Here is a 16,863-nt window from a genome sequence, read left to right as displayed (position 1 = left end):
TTTGCCCACTAAATCCCATAAGACTGGTAATAAACATGAATTTTTTAAACTAGTGAATGCCAGGGAATCAGATATTCAAAGACATTAAACTTTAAAAACAAAAACTTTTTGTTTCTCACTTTCATCAAATGAACACTTTTTTTGCACACTATAAGTCATTCTATGAATTTGAATTTTTTCAGGATTTTTTTGATCATATTCAAAGGAAAAGTTTCTTTCTGGAAACATTAATTGTTTAGAGAACGACATATTAAACATGGCTGAACTTGCCATGATAACAGTTCATAGAATTAAACACTTTCAAAATGCCTGCAGACAGGATAGCCAGCCCAGAGTCTTATCTTGGCATTACTATATCTCAAGAAACTCTAAGTGTGGGACACATTTCTGGGCTAGCAGACAGGCTGGTAGTAGTACGTCCTATCAAAGAATTAGTGATGTTGTCCAAACACAATTGTCTGAATTAGAACACAGTACTTTACACTTTCAGTATTGTTTGTACACATTCTTATATTTGCAGTTAAAAGTAAGGGTTGTTGACGTTTACTGCAATAAATAACTGCCAGACATTGGGTAGACAGTATAAACCGAGCGCAGATGTTTTAGTGAAACTGAGGTATACTCTAAGTTCACTTGGGATTTATTTTATTCTTTTCATTCAATATAATGAAATCCTAGCGAAAATACTGCACATTCTATTAATTTCCTCTCCATAAATCATTGAAAATAATACTTGTATTCTAGACTAGTAAAACAGTCAGCTACAACATGAATTATATGTCTACATGGTTTGTACAAGCTGTGGATTTTTTAATAGAAATATCTTTAACATTTGGTTATAATTGAGAAATATTGGGGGAAAATAATACAGATATTAATGTCCATATCAAATCTTTGTGCCAGGTATTCTATTGCAGACTGTTTGATATAGACCCGATTTATTATAATCTGATGTGAGCCTGTGATATTTGGTAGATGGGTTCAGGATTAGAATTGGTTCTTACAAGCTTAGGACACCTACAACATACTCATACATGAAATAATATTATGTAAACAAAAATATAAAAGTCAATATAAAAGCTTTAATAAATCTCTTTTCAAAGACCATAAAATATAAATATTGAATAATATATCTCTCTCTATGTATTAAACCTGTACTGTTTTTAAATACAACTTAAAAACCCATTTAAAACCTGTCTCCATTGGGCTTTGACTTGGTTCAAAATCAAATTGACTGCAGTTAATTTTCCTGTCCCTACATGAAATTGGGGTTTGAACCGATTTAGTGAAATAACTTGAAGTTCAAAACCACTTCAGCAAGCCAGTTCAACTGGAGAGACTTGGTTAAACCAGGGTGTTGAAAATACAAACGTCTTTTATGTCAACATTTAAATGATGTAAAAAGAATTATGGTAAGGGGTGTAAATCGGTTCAAAATTTATGCAAAAGAAAAAGTGATATCTATTTCTCAGTTTCTCATGGGGATGGAAAGCGGTTTCAATCTATTCAGTTTTGAATCAATTCAGGTGGGACAGGGCTATATATATATATAGTGATAGTATCTTACCTGACATTTGCTGACCTGATCGCTATGACAACACTAAAGCCAGTCAGTATTTTATTTTTTTTACTGGTTTCACTAAGATTCATTTCAGGATTTCTGAGTAATATGTCTTATGAAATGGAATTGTTTATAACGTATTAAATCAATAATAATAAATAATAATAATAGTAATAGTAAAATATCAGTTTTGTTATAGTTAAATTGCTTCAATGAGGCTATAATGTACGTTGTACATATGAAGTCATGTGATAGTGTCACCACATCCATAACTCACCGACACAAAATGACAGCAATTAATCCCTCATGACCAGAAACACTTCTCCCCTGAAAAGGATTAGAGTCATGGGAAATTTACATATTAAAAGGACATGTTTTATGTTAATTATAAGTTCTTCCTGACTCCACAAGGTGAAATTCACTGATCTTTATAAATGTCTTGGGAGAAGTCTAAAAACCCTGTCTTCAACTCAAAAAATAATGGAGATATTTTGGAGAATATATCTTGTCTGCTACATACTATACATACATACATACACACATATGTATATATATAGACTATAGATAGACTGTAGATAGATAGATAGATAAATAGATAAATAGATAGATAGATAGATAGATAGACAGACAGACAGATTGATAGATAGATAGATAGATAGATAGATAGATAGATAGATAGATGCACCGCAGACTGTCTTTGCATGTATGACAGGTAATACAGGTTCACAGTGAAGGTTCATTGTTGTGTTACAATCCTTTTCATAATTTACTTTTATTTTAATACCATAATCACTCATTGCAGACAAGTGTAGAGTATTATTAAACAGGAATACCAACACTGATGAATCTTTCAGTCTAGCTTGAATATGTTAGACTTATACGCTTCACGTTGTTATAGCAACAACAACAAGTTATAGTCTAAACTGAACATACCCTAAACTGAAGGGTTATTGTTGGAATTTAATATTTCACATATAAACTGGTGAAAGTGCCACATATGTGGAGTATAAACAACAACAGATCTTCAGTGTAGTCTAAACATACCAGTAACTCTCAAATATTCGGATAATTTTTGTTGGTTTTCCTGTAAATCATTCTCTACACTTGTTTGCAGTGAGTGATTTAGAAGCAATATGAAAAGAAGTGTACATGCAGTCACTACAAATATATACCCAATGCCTGACAACAAATATTTAAGTCTGAACCGACCCAATCTAATGCCCAACATTGCTGTCACTTTCACCAGCTTCACTACAGCTATGTGGAGCACCACAATGAAGTATTGTTAAGTCTAAGGTCTACTGAACTAACATTAAGTCTAAGGTAGACTGAACTAACACAATATCCTGACTATAGTCTGAAACTACACTTTTATCCTGCACTCAGTCAAGGATTATTCTGTAGTCCATAAAATAAATTGAATGTTAGAACTTTTACATTTTGTTTAGCTGTACTGCACTAAGCTTGATTGGTTATGTTGAAGATTGGCAAAGTTATTTACAGCTTATAAGTCTAATGGCTAATATGATTTGAAATTTACTTGATCAGACTGGTTCTGAATACCAATATAGTATAGTATTTCCAGGTTGTAAACTGCAGCACAGAATTTGACTATTCTATCAAAAATAAATAGCATTTCCTAAACACATGTTTCTTATATTCTGTGCAAGGAAATACAAATTACAAAGGGGACAATGTCACTGCATGTGTATAGAGTTTCATTTTACATCAGTAAAGGTACTTAAATTTTAATGGTTATGTGATGACAACCAAAATTCCTAATGTTTATTTTACATGAGACACTTTTCATTTTAGTTGTAATAAACAGGAATTTGACAGTCAATATTTACAACTTTTGACATTTTTAGTTTTTGTGCAGACTTGCTCAAGTCACTAGGATTTTTTTCATTCTTCATTTGAATGAAAATAATATTTGTTACAAACAAAACTTTGTTCTTGTGTGTGGAATTAATAGCCTAAGTGAGTGACTGTGAAACAGTTGTTGGGTGATAAAAGTGTAAGCCCAGCCTTCGGAGATAACTAGCAACGAGGAAAAATAATTTATAAAGTTGAGAACAACATTTTCCTTAAAACATTAAATGTGAATGACAAAATTGAAATCATTTGTGGATTATGAGACAAGGACTGGTGCCTGTCTAAGCATAAACTGGGTTTGTATGTGGGGTTAAATTTTAAATATACCTAAACTATCACATACTTGCTATTCACAGAACTCAAACTGGTTTCAAACATAAATATACATCAATGAGGTAAAATGAAAAAAAATGTTTTTCTAGTAACCTGACTGATCCTAGTTTAAGCCACTGACCCTAAACATTTTTTAAAGAATTTGAAACAAAAAGATAAGAAATTGTTTGTCTTCTTGACCTTCATGTACGTCTGTTTTCTTTCACCCTGTCATGTCTGTACATATTTTATTAAACTATCACATGTACAGAAGGGCTATTTTGACCAACATTTTGTTGTATTTGGATCGAAGCAATATTTTTCAATATTAAAAACAATTAAAAAGATAAAATAAAATAAGATAAAATCCTGACCTACGTACCGTACTTTCTGAGGTCATGTAATCAGAAACACATAATTATTATTTTTTGCCTGATTCAAAGACATAATTATGTACAATAAGCCCTATCACGTCAAATACTAAGCTAACAATTCCAGAAGGCATACATTGATATTAACATTGCACTTGAAGTGGCTATGTAAATATTTTCACTGGAGTTATTAAATAAAAAACATATAAACGCAGCTTGTACAGCTTAAAGTATTTGATCACACAAGACAAATGTGTATATTTCCAACAATTTATACAATTCTTTATTGTGTATACTATCTCTACAAATCTGTCCATCATCTCAGGTGAAAGTACAGAACAGGTACATTGGTTCATGCAATGTAAGTGTAAGAAGCTGACAATCTTACACTGGGTTTGATAAGTAAAGATTCCTGGCTGGTTTTATGGTAGTCCATCATTACACAAGTGGGCAAAGACGCTAATTTAATTTCAGTTTTACAAAAAGACTTATCAAGAAGCTTTCATCCGCAAAGTTGCATCAGATTTAAAAGTCTTTTGATTTAATACAAATCCATGTCCCAGGTGTATCCTTCCTTTAAACTACTTTCATTATTGCACAGCATTTCCATCAATCTAGAATCCCTTGGGGAATAGAATATCTAGAACCCCTTAGGGTACAGAACCTTCTACCATACTCAAATTGGATTCAGTAATCAGAAATTTAAATAATGATACAGAATAATTATGACAAATGATGTAACATTATACATAGTGGTATTGCTACTAAGATGAGTTCATTGAAAGCTATGCAGCTGGTCAAATTCCCGCCAACATTAAAGCAGTTAAATAGTACTATTCTCTTTTAATGTACTGTTAGCTATAAAGAGTAAAGTAAATTGTTCAACTTCAAAACATATAACATGAATCTAAATTCAGGTTGCTCGATATATCCTTGCCTCCCCTCTTTTCAACATTTGGAACAATCCTCCAGGTTCACTTTTGCTAACATTTGGTGCAATATACTATGAAATAGGGGGTTGAAAACTAAATTTAATTTGATAAAATCTACAGTAATTAAGTTCCCTGAACAAAGAAAGGTCATGTGCTCAGGTGGGGTAGTATTATATTGGAGATTATTTCTTGAGTAAAGTTAATAAAACATCTTGAAATTAATGGTGTAGTTATAAAGGAGTGATTCACGTAAATCTGACCTACTTTGTAGGTCTTCTCCATGACCTTGATTTTCTCATTTCCTACTTGACATTTCATTTCATGAGTATTTCACTGTCAATTACATGATACGTCCCTGTCAAGTCTACAGTCCCTTCTAGGATTACAATCACTATTTTTCAGTGAAATGGCCTTGGTGGCAGAAATGCTGGTTATAAAAAATTCAACATCTTGTGGTTAATTTCTCATGGCATGTGAATCAATTCAATGCAATAAACTGAGTGAACCTTTGTTTGTACTCACAAATATTCTTTCTTCAGTACTTAAATTAGCCTGCAATCTCATGACATGGTAATTGAGTTTCACAATCAACTACACTTATCGAACCTAATTGCAATTGATTTTTCATTCAATGTGTCTTCGTCTCCTAAACATGTGTAGAAAGAGTGGTCTCTTAGCAACAAAGTATCTAACTATCAGTTCCAAATGTCAGCTTGTAAAGGCAACTACAAACACTTCCTTCCATATGATAGCAATTTACATCCATTTCACTAAAATGGAATGATACTAAAAAACTCATAGTATAGTAAATTCGTTATAGGAATTAAGTTCCTAATGAAAATACATGTACAGTAAATAGAATGGTTTCTGAAATTTCTTGAATTGCATGTACCACATACAGAACTATCTAAAATATACAATCATAATTACCTTATTCCATTATAATACATAATTGATAGGTAGACTATAAGAATTATTAAAGTTAATTATTTTTCAATTTTCTGTGTATCTCAAAATTCAGCACTGATTTAAACAGTTTAATTATAGGCGTGCCATTCTGTACTTAATAACAGCACAATTGGATGGTCTGATCCCTAGCCAATAACCATAGCAACAATCTTACTTCAACATCAACATTTATACTGGGATATTTGTGTTTTGTAATTCCTTCCAAAGTTCATCAGAAAAGAAGTGTTCCCTCCAACATTTGAGACATGAAGTGGTCATGTCGATATCTGAAACAAAAGAAGTTCTTGCCATGAATTGAGAGTCAAGATATATACCTGCCAAAAACTGAGAGAAAAGAAGTGTTCCTCCCAAAAAATTGCAAGACAAGAAATGTTCCCGCCAAAAAATTGAGAGACAAGAAATATTCTGGTCAAAATTTGAGAGACAAGAAGTTCCAACCAGTCTGCAGATTTCATGATAAGAGAATCATTTTTGTATTTTAGTATGAATTATTGATATTATTTTGGACAGAAATTACATAAAAATATGCTCATTTCACTCAGAATTTGGTCTATGTGAATAGGTAGCAGTTTTCAACAATTTTCAGCAAAGCCAGAAAAATTGTAGTCTAGGCCATTAAGTTTGAATCTGAAGATCTCTGCACGAGCCATTGGGTTTGAATCTGAAGATCTCTTTACTTGGGGTCACATGTGACTCACAAGAGATCTTCAGATTCAAACCCATAGCCATAGTCTCTAGACTAGAACTATTAGTACAAGTGTGAGAATACATGTCATGCATGTATACAATATTTGGAATGTGTCTGATCTACAGTATGTTTGTAATGTTGAAAATACAATAAGCTGCTTTGAATCTTGGTTATGTCTGGTATGTCTGCAGAACATTTGAAATATTGAACATGCAATAAATTCCAAGTTGCTATGATTCTTGGCTATCTCTACGATACTTTGATTTCAGAATACACACGTATTGCTTTCCAATTACTTTACAAATCTTGTGAAGTGTTACAACCCTTGCAGCTGTTAATTCTCATACTCAGATTTCACTCGTCATGCATGGCACGACAAAAAATAACACAACTGCAACTTCCACTAAAATATTCAAATTTTTTGATCCATTCTTAAAATAATTATAAGATCAACTAATAACCTATCCTACCCCTAAACAAGGAAGTGGCAATATTTACAAAATTAAAATTCCATCTAACCCAAAATAAGCAGCACATATAAAATTTTGAGACAAAACTGCTGTATGCGAGTGTACCACTACCTACAAAATTCATAAAAATGCAGTACACAGTCTAAAAATAGCTAGTCACAGGTGTTCTCTTTGTTTTCAAAAAATTGACAATGATCTGCACTGTTGAATTACAATTGGAGTAAAATACATTGAAATTGTAATATCCTTTGCACAACTTGTATTACAGTTGTGTTTTCAGAATTCCAATTACCGATTTGAACAGCCCTGTCATTCACTCAATAATGTGATTATCTGGTTTTTTCTTTGTGACTTTAAACTCAAATGTATTCTACAGATTTCAAATCTTGCCAAATTTAACATCTAAATGCCTATTCAGGCTGAACTTTTGACCAGGGATTACAGCAGTGATTACATAAATAGGGTTCAACTTATACACAATTTCTACATTTATCAGTTTCTTTTACAGTCACAAGACACATTTGTGAACTCCATTAGTCCCAAATGGTCTTTTCACTTGACAAGTTTTATAGTTCTGGATACAGAATATATACTATAGAGTAATTGCATTCCCAGTTGACATAGGAAATCCACACTTGAATTTACAATATCAAATGTTGGTTCGTACTTTTCCCTATTGCCAATTGTAAATCTACGGCTCTAAGTGCATTACATGATATATGTTGAATTTCCTATCTGCAAGTCTAATGTCACATTCCGGTGAGAAACTCCAGCGATGTTATTTATGATTGACAGTTTTGTATTTTTCACTTGACGTTATTCCCATTTCATTCCTGTATAGATTGAGTAGTCAATTTTGATGGAAACCAGGAGGGTAACCTTGCATATCAAGTTGACACAATGCATTATTTAGTACAGAAAATGCTATATCTATACACTACTTCACATGTCAATCATTTTTCACTTTCCTAGAAAACAGCCGACATAAAAACTCCTTATTTTTCTCATAAAATCAGTCACGCGATTGGAAAATTTATATTGAATATATCTGATTATTGAGAGGATCATAAGAAATTCTTAAAAACATAACAAAATATGTTGAAATATTGAGTTATAAATTCTGATGAAATATCAAAGTGATGATAAACAACCCTAAAAAAGACTGTTTAAAAAGAAAAATGTTGTGAAATGATTTCAACAACCTAGACAAACAGTAACGATAAAAATTGCATTTACGAGTCACTAGATCGCTATAAAGCACACGTCAGTGAAATTGCAGTTCTGTGCAGTCACTATCACTTTGCGATTCATCACAGCGGAACGGGAGAACAGATGGCGTAAAGGTTTTGAATGTCAGCTAGTCCCAATAGACAGTATGCATGATGTAATAGGGATTACTTTATGATAGCTAATATATGACCAACCATCAATAAAAAAAGATAAAATCTAACTCGTTATTTCTAGCCTGTTCTATTCCTGTCCTGGATTAGTCAAATCTCATCATATTCTGCAAAATTTTACTCTAGATTTTTACCTTTCTATTAGGTGTTAATTTTTGTAATCCCATCCCTAACCATCATCACTGTTGATTTCAAACACCAGTATTCTGAGTTCTATGAAATGTCACATATTATCAAAATTGGTTCAAAAGTTGAAAGTTGAAAGTTGAAATTTCAGGTTTTGAATTTTTAGATTTTTACCCTTATTAATATTATATGTTCCATCTCTAACAATGATTATCGTTTTATTTTGAACGCCACTGTTCTGAATTTCATGAAGTGTTTATTTTAAATATTATCAAAATTAGTTCAAATCAGCAGTTGAAAGCTGAAATCTCAAGTTTTGGATATTTAGATTTTACTTTTATTAGACTGCACCCTTTTTAAGCATTAGTTTTAATATTATCATTTTTGATTTGGAATGCCACTATTCCGAACTCCATGAAGTCTATCATATACCATCAAATATCAGTTGACAAGTTGAAATCCACCATTTTGAATTTAACTCAAGAACCACTGTTTGGAAATTTTTGAACACTTTTTCAAAATTCTAAAATTCAGAAATACTGGTAGTAGGGCAGCTAGTTCTTGAGGCAGTATTTCTCCTCTTTTTCTGTTTTGACCTAAATTGCATGTGTAGTTGGAAATAAAGAGAATATATGAAAAGAACAGAAATATAAAAAGATAACAAATACTACTATTATAAAATATAGCATATGTAAATGATATGCAAAAACATTATAAATATTCAAAATGTGTAAGAAGATGAAAGCTTGAATGACCATCTCACTGGGATGACAGTTGTTCAATCACTATAAACCATTATATTACCGTTACTGTTTACAACATCTGACTTTTCATTTCCACCAATGACAAAAAATGAAAAAAATCTGTCTTTTCTATTCTTCATCAAAATCTTACAGTTCTGCATAATTGCAATGTTTTCAATTATTTCTGATTGAATCTAACAATAATCAAAGCTATACAAACAACATCTTCAATGGAATATTCCATAAAGTTGAAGAAAATTGGAGCTGACATTTTAAAGATTCTGTCTCACAAGATTGCTTTCAATACAGGAAATATAATTTCCCATAACAGCTGATTCTGGACTTAGCTCAGTCAAGCTTTTATGCTATTTATGCATTAAAACAATATATATTGTATCATGAATATGCAAATGTAAGCATCAATATGCAAAATTAGAAAATAGATGAATACTTATACAACCTCATACAACACATTTAGGCAAACTGAATAAATATGCAAATACCAACATAAATATGCAAATGATGTCATCAAATATACAAAACAAGAGAACAGATGAATGCTTGGGCAGACTAAAAAAAACTGTGTGCAAGTTATGGTTTCAGATAAACACTTCAAAGTATGTAGATATTTGTAAATGATTTAGGTAAGTTGTTAAAGCGCCTTGTCAAATTTCTAAAGATGAAATCAGAAAAGGTAATAAAAAATTGTTTAATATCAAATAATTCTGTTCAGAATTTGCAGACACAAATCACTTCCAAATCAGTTGTTTTATGGTCCCATATTTAGATTTAGGAGTTGATACTTCTTTCAACAATATTTCATATTTGTAATAAAATAATTCTCTGTTCATAATATCTGTAAAACACAGAAAGTATATTCTGTTAAAGGTAACTACATTCTATGATCGGTTCACTAGGTTATTAACATGGAAATAAGACACGATTCTCGCACAATGCCCCATGGCCATGTCTTCTCAAAGTCTAAATTACATACTCTATGCAATTCAATTGTAAATTTAAGAAACATTCTGTCATCTTCATTTTATAAAATACAGTAGATAAACAAGGAATAGCAGTATACCCTGAGTAGTAATAGAGTATACATGTCCCTAAGCTGTTCGCTTGACCTACTACAAGTCATTGCATATTAATCACTACTTTTTTTTTTCAATACACGAATTCAAATAAACGTTCTTACTTAAGTCAATATATCTGTACACATATACATTTGCATGTACGGTAGTGTAATATTTATCAGTACTTAATCTGTTTTGTTTTGTTTTTAAACACAAAAATTCAAATAAACGTTCTTATTTAAATCAATATATATGCATACATATATATTTATATGTAGATGTTAACTTTTTTCACTAAAATTTCTTTCCATCAAAATTTTTTTTGGAAGTGATTAGTACATTTCATTCTTGTTTTTGTGTATGCAATATGCGTATCTTATCTAAAGTGAAGGCAAATAAAACAAACAAAAGTTGATTATGGGAAAATAAAATAAAGCAAACAGCTGATTATAGGAAATAAAAGATGATGAAGTGGAATACTATAACAGAACACAATGACGCATGAATGCCAATGTTGCATACTCGGGATATTTGTTCAAGTACTTGTGGTGTTCATCGCAGTCAGTCATATTTCAAACGTGAAGTGCAGTAGTAAACATCACAAGCATGAGTACAAATGTCTTGAGTACCCATATAGACACTTGGGTCATGGGGTTCTCTTAATACGACGTCTTTTTACCCCAAACTGCAAAATTTTGTTTCCAAAATACAGAACTGTGAGGTCATGTGATTTCGTATATATATGGAACGATTGCATGCTCATTTGCATACGGGTATGCAATAATGCTTTTTGGATATTGCACTGCCATGCAAATACAACTAGTATGCATGTCTATCAATACAAGTAATCACTAGTACTATGTAATACATGTCATTAAAAGTACTCCACTGGACAAATATATTGAAAGTTATAATACACAAATAATTTTTCATATTCTTCTATACGAAAACATTACAAGCATTCTCGCATTTCTTATTCTAAATTATATTGACATCCCAATGCTGTGACAAATTAAAATTAAATAAATAAACAGTAAACCCTGGAAGGTAAATAGATAAATATTTTGTCTTTCTGGAATTTTCATCTAGTACATACTTGTGATCCAAACAGTTTATTTCAGCAAGCCCTGGTTCTAAAATCAATTACTCCAAGACCGATAGAATAAACATGAATGCTTATTGTCTAAACTCTGATTTTCTTTTACCTAAACTAGTTTGGAACTAACAGCACTGATTTAAAAGCAGAAAAAAATCAAACTTACAACAATAAAAAACGCATAATCAATTATTTATACTGTAAATCATTTTTTTCATAGTACTTCCTCAATTCTGAATAAGAATGCCCAATGAACGTTCACTGGGTGCATACATTTCATGTTCCTCTGCTTCATATCTTGTGAATACAATGACAAGTATGAAATACAGAAATATCAACATGGCTAAAACCAAACTATCAGGAGTACATGTACCTTGTGCCCTAAATAGCCCACATAACTCATGCTTAAATTGTCACACAGCTCTGTGAACAGTAGACTGTAAGATACATGCTGTTGTTCAGCCCTATCAGGCTTCTAGCCCTATCAGGCTTCTCGCCCTATCAGGCTTCTCAACCAAGATGTGAGTGCTACATAATAGCTTGACACAAATGTCTTATCTTATAGACAATGTGAATATTGTCAACACTGAACAGAGGAAGCTCTGTTATGATGGGCCACTCCTATCTCAGTCATGGTGACATCATCACATCCTTATATCTATTGTAGATAGGAAGTGTAATGGCCACTATCATAGTGGTACTTTGTTTTAAAATAATTACGAGAAAACCAAAACATGACTGCCCCACAAGACTAAATACTGCAGAATTCCAAAGTATACAATTTTCTGTTATTATAGTATACATACCAACAGTATAATTCATGAACTCAAAAAGTGTGTATATGTGCCAGTGTAGGGTCTATAGCCAAAGGTATCATTTAAAAAACAAAATAAAAATGTGTTTCATTACCCCATCAATTTTTACAGAATTGAAACCATGGGATTTTCCTGGTAGGAGTTAAAAAGCAACACAAGATATTATTGCTCTACTAAAAAGAAATTCTATCTGCATTGGTTGACTGTCATGTTTTATGCATGTTTTTAACATTCGCTATCAATACCAGCAAGTTCACCTCTGTCACTGACCTACGACCTGCTCCATAATCATAAAATTTGCTCAACAAATTTTAGTACCGTAAGTTTCGTTTGAAATATTATTATGTTATAGGTTACACATCTAGTCTAGTTATAACTGTTTATATAAAAACAATCTCAAGAATTTAAGAACTATTTTCATTTTAAAAATTTGTTTTAGTACCAATTGTCATTTACGTAAAATTTGCTCCACAAATTCCAGTAAGTTTTTCTCTACTCAGTTGTGAACTTGTTCAATAATTCAGGTTCTAAAAATAATAAACTGTATGAAATTGAATTTTGTCAAGTTTAACAAATAAGTCACATAGTACAACAAATTTGTATTAATTTGTACATTCCTGTGTACAGTTACTTTGAAAGAGAAAACAGTTATATTTATACATTTACATGTTCAGGAGTTTTTGAAACTTTTGTATAATATTTTCACAATACAAGAGCATTCCAAATTCAATGCGTCACTTTTAATTTGACAATAATAAAAACACACTCAATTTCTTACAATTTCACCAATATGAGAGATAAGTTGTCGAAGTACAGCAATGTCATCTTCAATCACCAGAAATGATAGGCAGGCGTTATCAACCGGCTCAGCGGTGTGACGACCCCTAACGGCTACCAGTTCTTCCAGCCTAGCTGCTAACTGATTACTGGCGGCAACAATTTCGTAGTCGGAAGCTCGTAAATCTTGAATGGTCTGGTCGGCAAATTGAGTACCCCTTTTAACAGTGCTGTGTCCAAGGTCAAGTTCACTAAATTGAGATGTCAAAGCATGTTCTTTACCCTGAGCTGCCTCGGTTAACCGTGCCAAGCACACATTTCTCTGTGTTTCAACAGCTTGCACTAGGTCGTTGAATATATCGTTGATATCTCGTCGGATCTCCTCTTTTCGCTCACGGAGTTTCCGCAACTCTTCACCGACAGTCTGTGCACTTATGTGCAGTGGTTCTATGTGTGACTTCGCTTCATTCAGTAAAACTCCTAACTTCTGTAGTCGACTGAGTGCAGCCGCCTGTATGTCTAGAATTGAATGTCCATCAGAATGTTCAATCTTGACACACTTCTTACAAACTATCAACTCGCATGTTTCACAGTACAATTTAAGTTCTTTCTCCGCATGGTAAGAACAGTACCGTTTATTTTTCGACCTGAAATTCAGTCTCATTTTGATAGCCGTCCGCTTGAAGATGTTACTGCTCACCTGTTTGTTGAGTTTGGGTTGTATCGAGGGATTCTGTCGTCTCTCTCTTTGCGTTACCATAGGAATAGCTTGGTTGGATGGGGATACCCCGGCTCTTCGCGGTTGGGCTGCCAAGAACTCTTGAAGATCTCTCACAAATATGTTATTCGGAAAACCGTCGATACCTTGTTGTGGAATCTTTATTTCACGTCGACAAACCGGACACTTGAAATCGCGACGATTCCGACTATGTGATACCAAACAGTTCCGACAGAATGAATGTAGGCAAGGAAGCAGTTTTGGGGCTTCTTGGTACGACTCCAGGCATATTGTACACGTAAGAAATCGTTCGTTAAAATCGTCCGCATCAACTTCCAGTGGTGGTGCTGAAGGCGATGAAGCGGCCATGAAGAAGTTTACAGTGTCCAACTTACAGTGCCAGAGAAAGTTCTGCGATCGAATGACAGAATTCTCGATTTCCCAACACAGATTGTGATTGTAAAAATCCCGGAAGTAAAAACAAAAGCAACGCGATTTTAAAAGCACAATTTTCGATTACTAGAATTTAGAACAAATCTTTGATAAGTAAATATTTTGCTATAAAAGATTAGTAAAATTATATTTTAGTTGAAAATATTACTAATTTTCATGTAATTATCTAATCTATCTGCAATTCCAAAGAAATTTGGCTGAAATTGCAGCTCTGATTTCTCAATTACTCATATTGTATAGGTCAAAGTTGAAACCAAGGGAGTGCGCCATCTACAACAAAAGCTAGATTTGTGATACTTTTGTCTTTATGAATGTCCTGAATGAATTTTCACTGTGGATGAGGATTGGGGTATTTATTTTGGATTTTAATTTATAAAACAATTTTACCATGGCTTCCTACTTGAAAATAAAATGTGACAAAATATGCGAAGTCCTAATTTATAACTTAAAAAAATTGCAAAAAATTATTTAAATAAAAAAATCCAAAAATAAAAACCCAATCCTCATCCACATGGCAATTTTAATAGATTTTAAATAAACTAAAACTGTGATTCATCCGTTATCTCCCTACTCCCCTTCTTCATTCATTAGAATAAAGACATAAACTCCAAGTCTTTTCCTTTCTTGGAAATCGTTTATTCTCGCATGCTGCTCCCAAAGATGTGGAACTCTTTGTCAATCGACAACCACTTTCCAGTCTGGATAAAACTGAAGACTTTTAATACTTGTCCACCAAAGCCTACGGAGCAGTGTTCGCAGGGAGTGTGCTATAACCATTCTGAATATTACTCAGGGGATTTATGCCATATACATTTAATTGATTGATTGATTGATTGATTGATTGATTGATTGATTGATTGATTGATTGATTGATTGATTGATTGATTGATTGATTGATTGATTGATTGATTGATTGTGTTGGTTGGTTGGTTGGTTGGTTGGTTGGTTGGTTGGTCGGTCGGTCGGTTGGTTGGTTGGTTGGTTGGTTGGTTGGTTGGTTGGTTGGTTGAGTGGTTGGTTGGTTGGTTGGTTGAGTGGTTGGTTGGTTGGTTGGTTGAGTGGTTGGTTGGTTGGTTGGTTGGTTGGTTGGTTGGTTGGTTGGTTGGTTGGTTGGTTGGTTGGTTGGTTGGATGGTTGGTTGGTTGGTTGGTTGGTTGGTTGGTTGGTTGGCTGGCTGGTTGGCTGGCAGGTTGATGGGTGGATGGGTGGGTGTGTGCGTTGGTGGGTCGGTGGGTGGGTGATTGAGTGGATGGGTGGATGGATGGATGCATAATTATGTGCCCTGAGTACTTCTTCATAACTTGATGATAGAGACAAGGAAAATTGAGCTAGACTCAATTTCATTTGAATCTGAAAATGCAAAATATAAGCGTGGATCGTATAATTATTGGAAACATAACAAATAACGACATCTAACTCTTTAACTCGATAAATTAAAATACTTCACAGAGTACTTGAAATGCCTATCACAATTTTTACGTGATCGTTGCCGCATGAGGGCTCTCTACTCAGTTGAGACACACTCACTCTTGATCCTATGTCGACATACGGTGCAGTTTACTTTTCCTCAGAGTACATGGGATTTATAATTATTTTGTAAGATTTCCCATTCTCGTCAAAATTCACATGATTAATACTATAAATTGATCTCTTGGTGTCGGTGGTTTGAATTTTCAGTGTCATTACTGAAAGTATTGTTATTGCTGAAAGGTGATTGCTTTTGATACATTGTTCATGTCCTCTGCATATGTTAACAGCAGGTATAGGTAGTCACTCTTGAATCCATGGTGCCTCCATATATTTGCGGTATCTCAGCAGACAAACGTATGAGTCTATTAAAGGGTGGGGGAGAAGGGTATTACATTGATTTAAGATGGGCAACTTTCATTTTCCTAGATTTTTGTGGTAGATTGAAGTAATTACTTTTTAAATATGTAGCTTACTGGTTGAATACAAATGTGTTTTCGTTTAGGCCTATCCCACCTACAACAACACGTTCTAACAAACGGCTTGACTACAGTTTACTCATATGTAGGCGTCGTGGAAGCTTCGAAGAAGGTATCATTATCAACAACAACACAGACTTATGTCGGTATTGCGCGCTTTACTGGTATACCTTGCATGTAAATAGAATATATATTTGATGTATCTCCATAACAATATAACTGTGTTTGTTTAATTTGGTTGTATTTTGACAAAACCTCTAAAATCAAAGATATATTGTTATCATCACTCGAGACAACGCGTCAATGGCATATTGACATTCTAGTCGGAACGAACCGAAATATATAAGTAAAAAAATGCGAATTTACCTGTATGGTTAATATTTGTACTGAAAACTTATATTTTAAACGAGATCAAATCAGTCAGTTTCATTGATGTGCAGGCTGAGCTGTATGATCATCATCACAGGATCACATATTGCTTAGATTGTTGAGAAAAAATATCACACGAATCCTGCTGCTGCTGCTGCTACTGCTA

At 33.2% G+C, this 16,863-nt stretch overlaps 1 protein-coding gene across 1 annotated transcript; it reads right to left on the bottom strand.

The window, feature by feature from the left end:
• Positions 1 to 9,913: 9,913 nt before the first annotated feature.
• Positions 9,914 to 14,380, bottom strand: LOC144447373 (tripartite motif-containing protein 2-like). Its single transcript, XM_078137358.1, has one exon. It carries the CDS (start codon positions 14,296 to 14,298, stop codon positions 13,201 to 13,203), a length of 1,098 nt encoding a protein of 365 aa, XP_077993484.1. The 5' UTR covers positions 14,299 to 14,380; the 3' UTR covers positions 9,914 to 13,200.
• Positions 14,381 to 16,863: the final 2,483 nt, after the last annotated feature.

Source organism: Glandiceps talaboti, chromosome 16 (assembly GCF_964340395.1).
Source record: "Glandiceps talaboti chromosome 16, keGlaTala1.1, whole genome shotgun sequence".
Taxonomy (NCBI): domain Eukaryota; kingdom Metazoa; phylum Hemichordata; class Enteropneusta; family Spengelidae; genus Glandiceps; species Glandiceps talaboti.
This window is presented reverse-complemented; position numbering and strand designations above follow the sequence as displayed.

What these genes read in the sequence shown, in the direction of transcription:
- LOC144447373 (XM_078137358.1), bottom strand. Translation starts at nt 14,298, where the DNA reads ATGGCCGCTTCATCGCCTTCAGCACCACCACTGGAAGTTGATGCGGAC.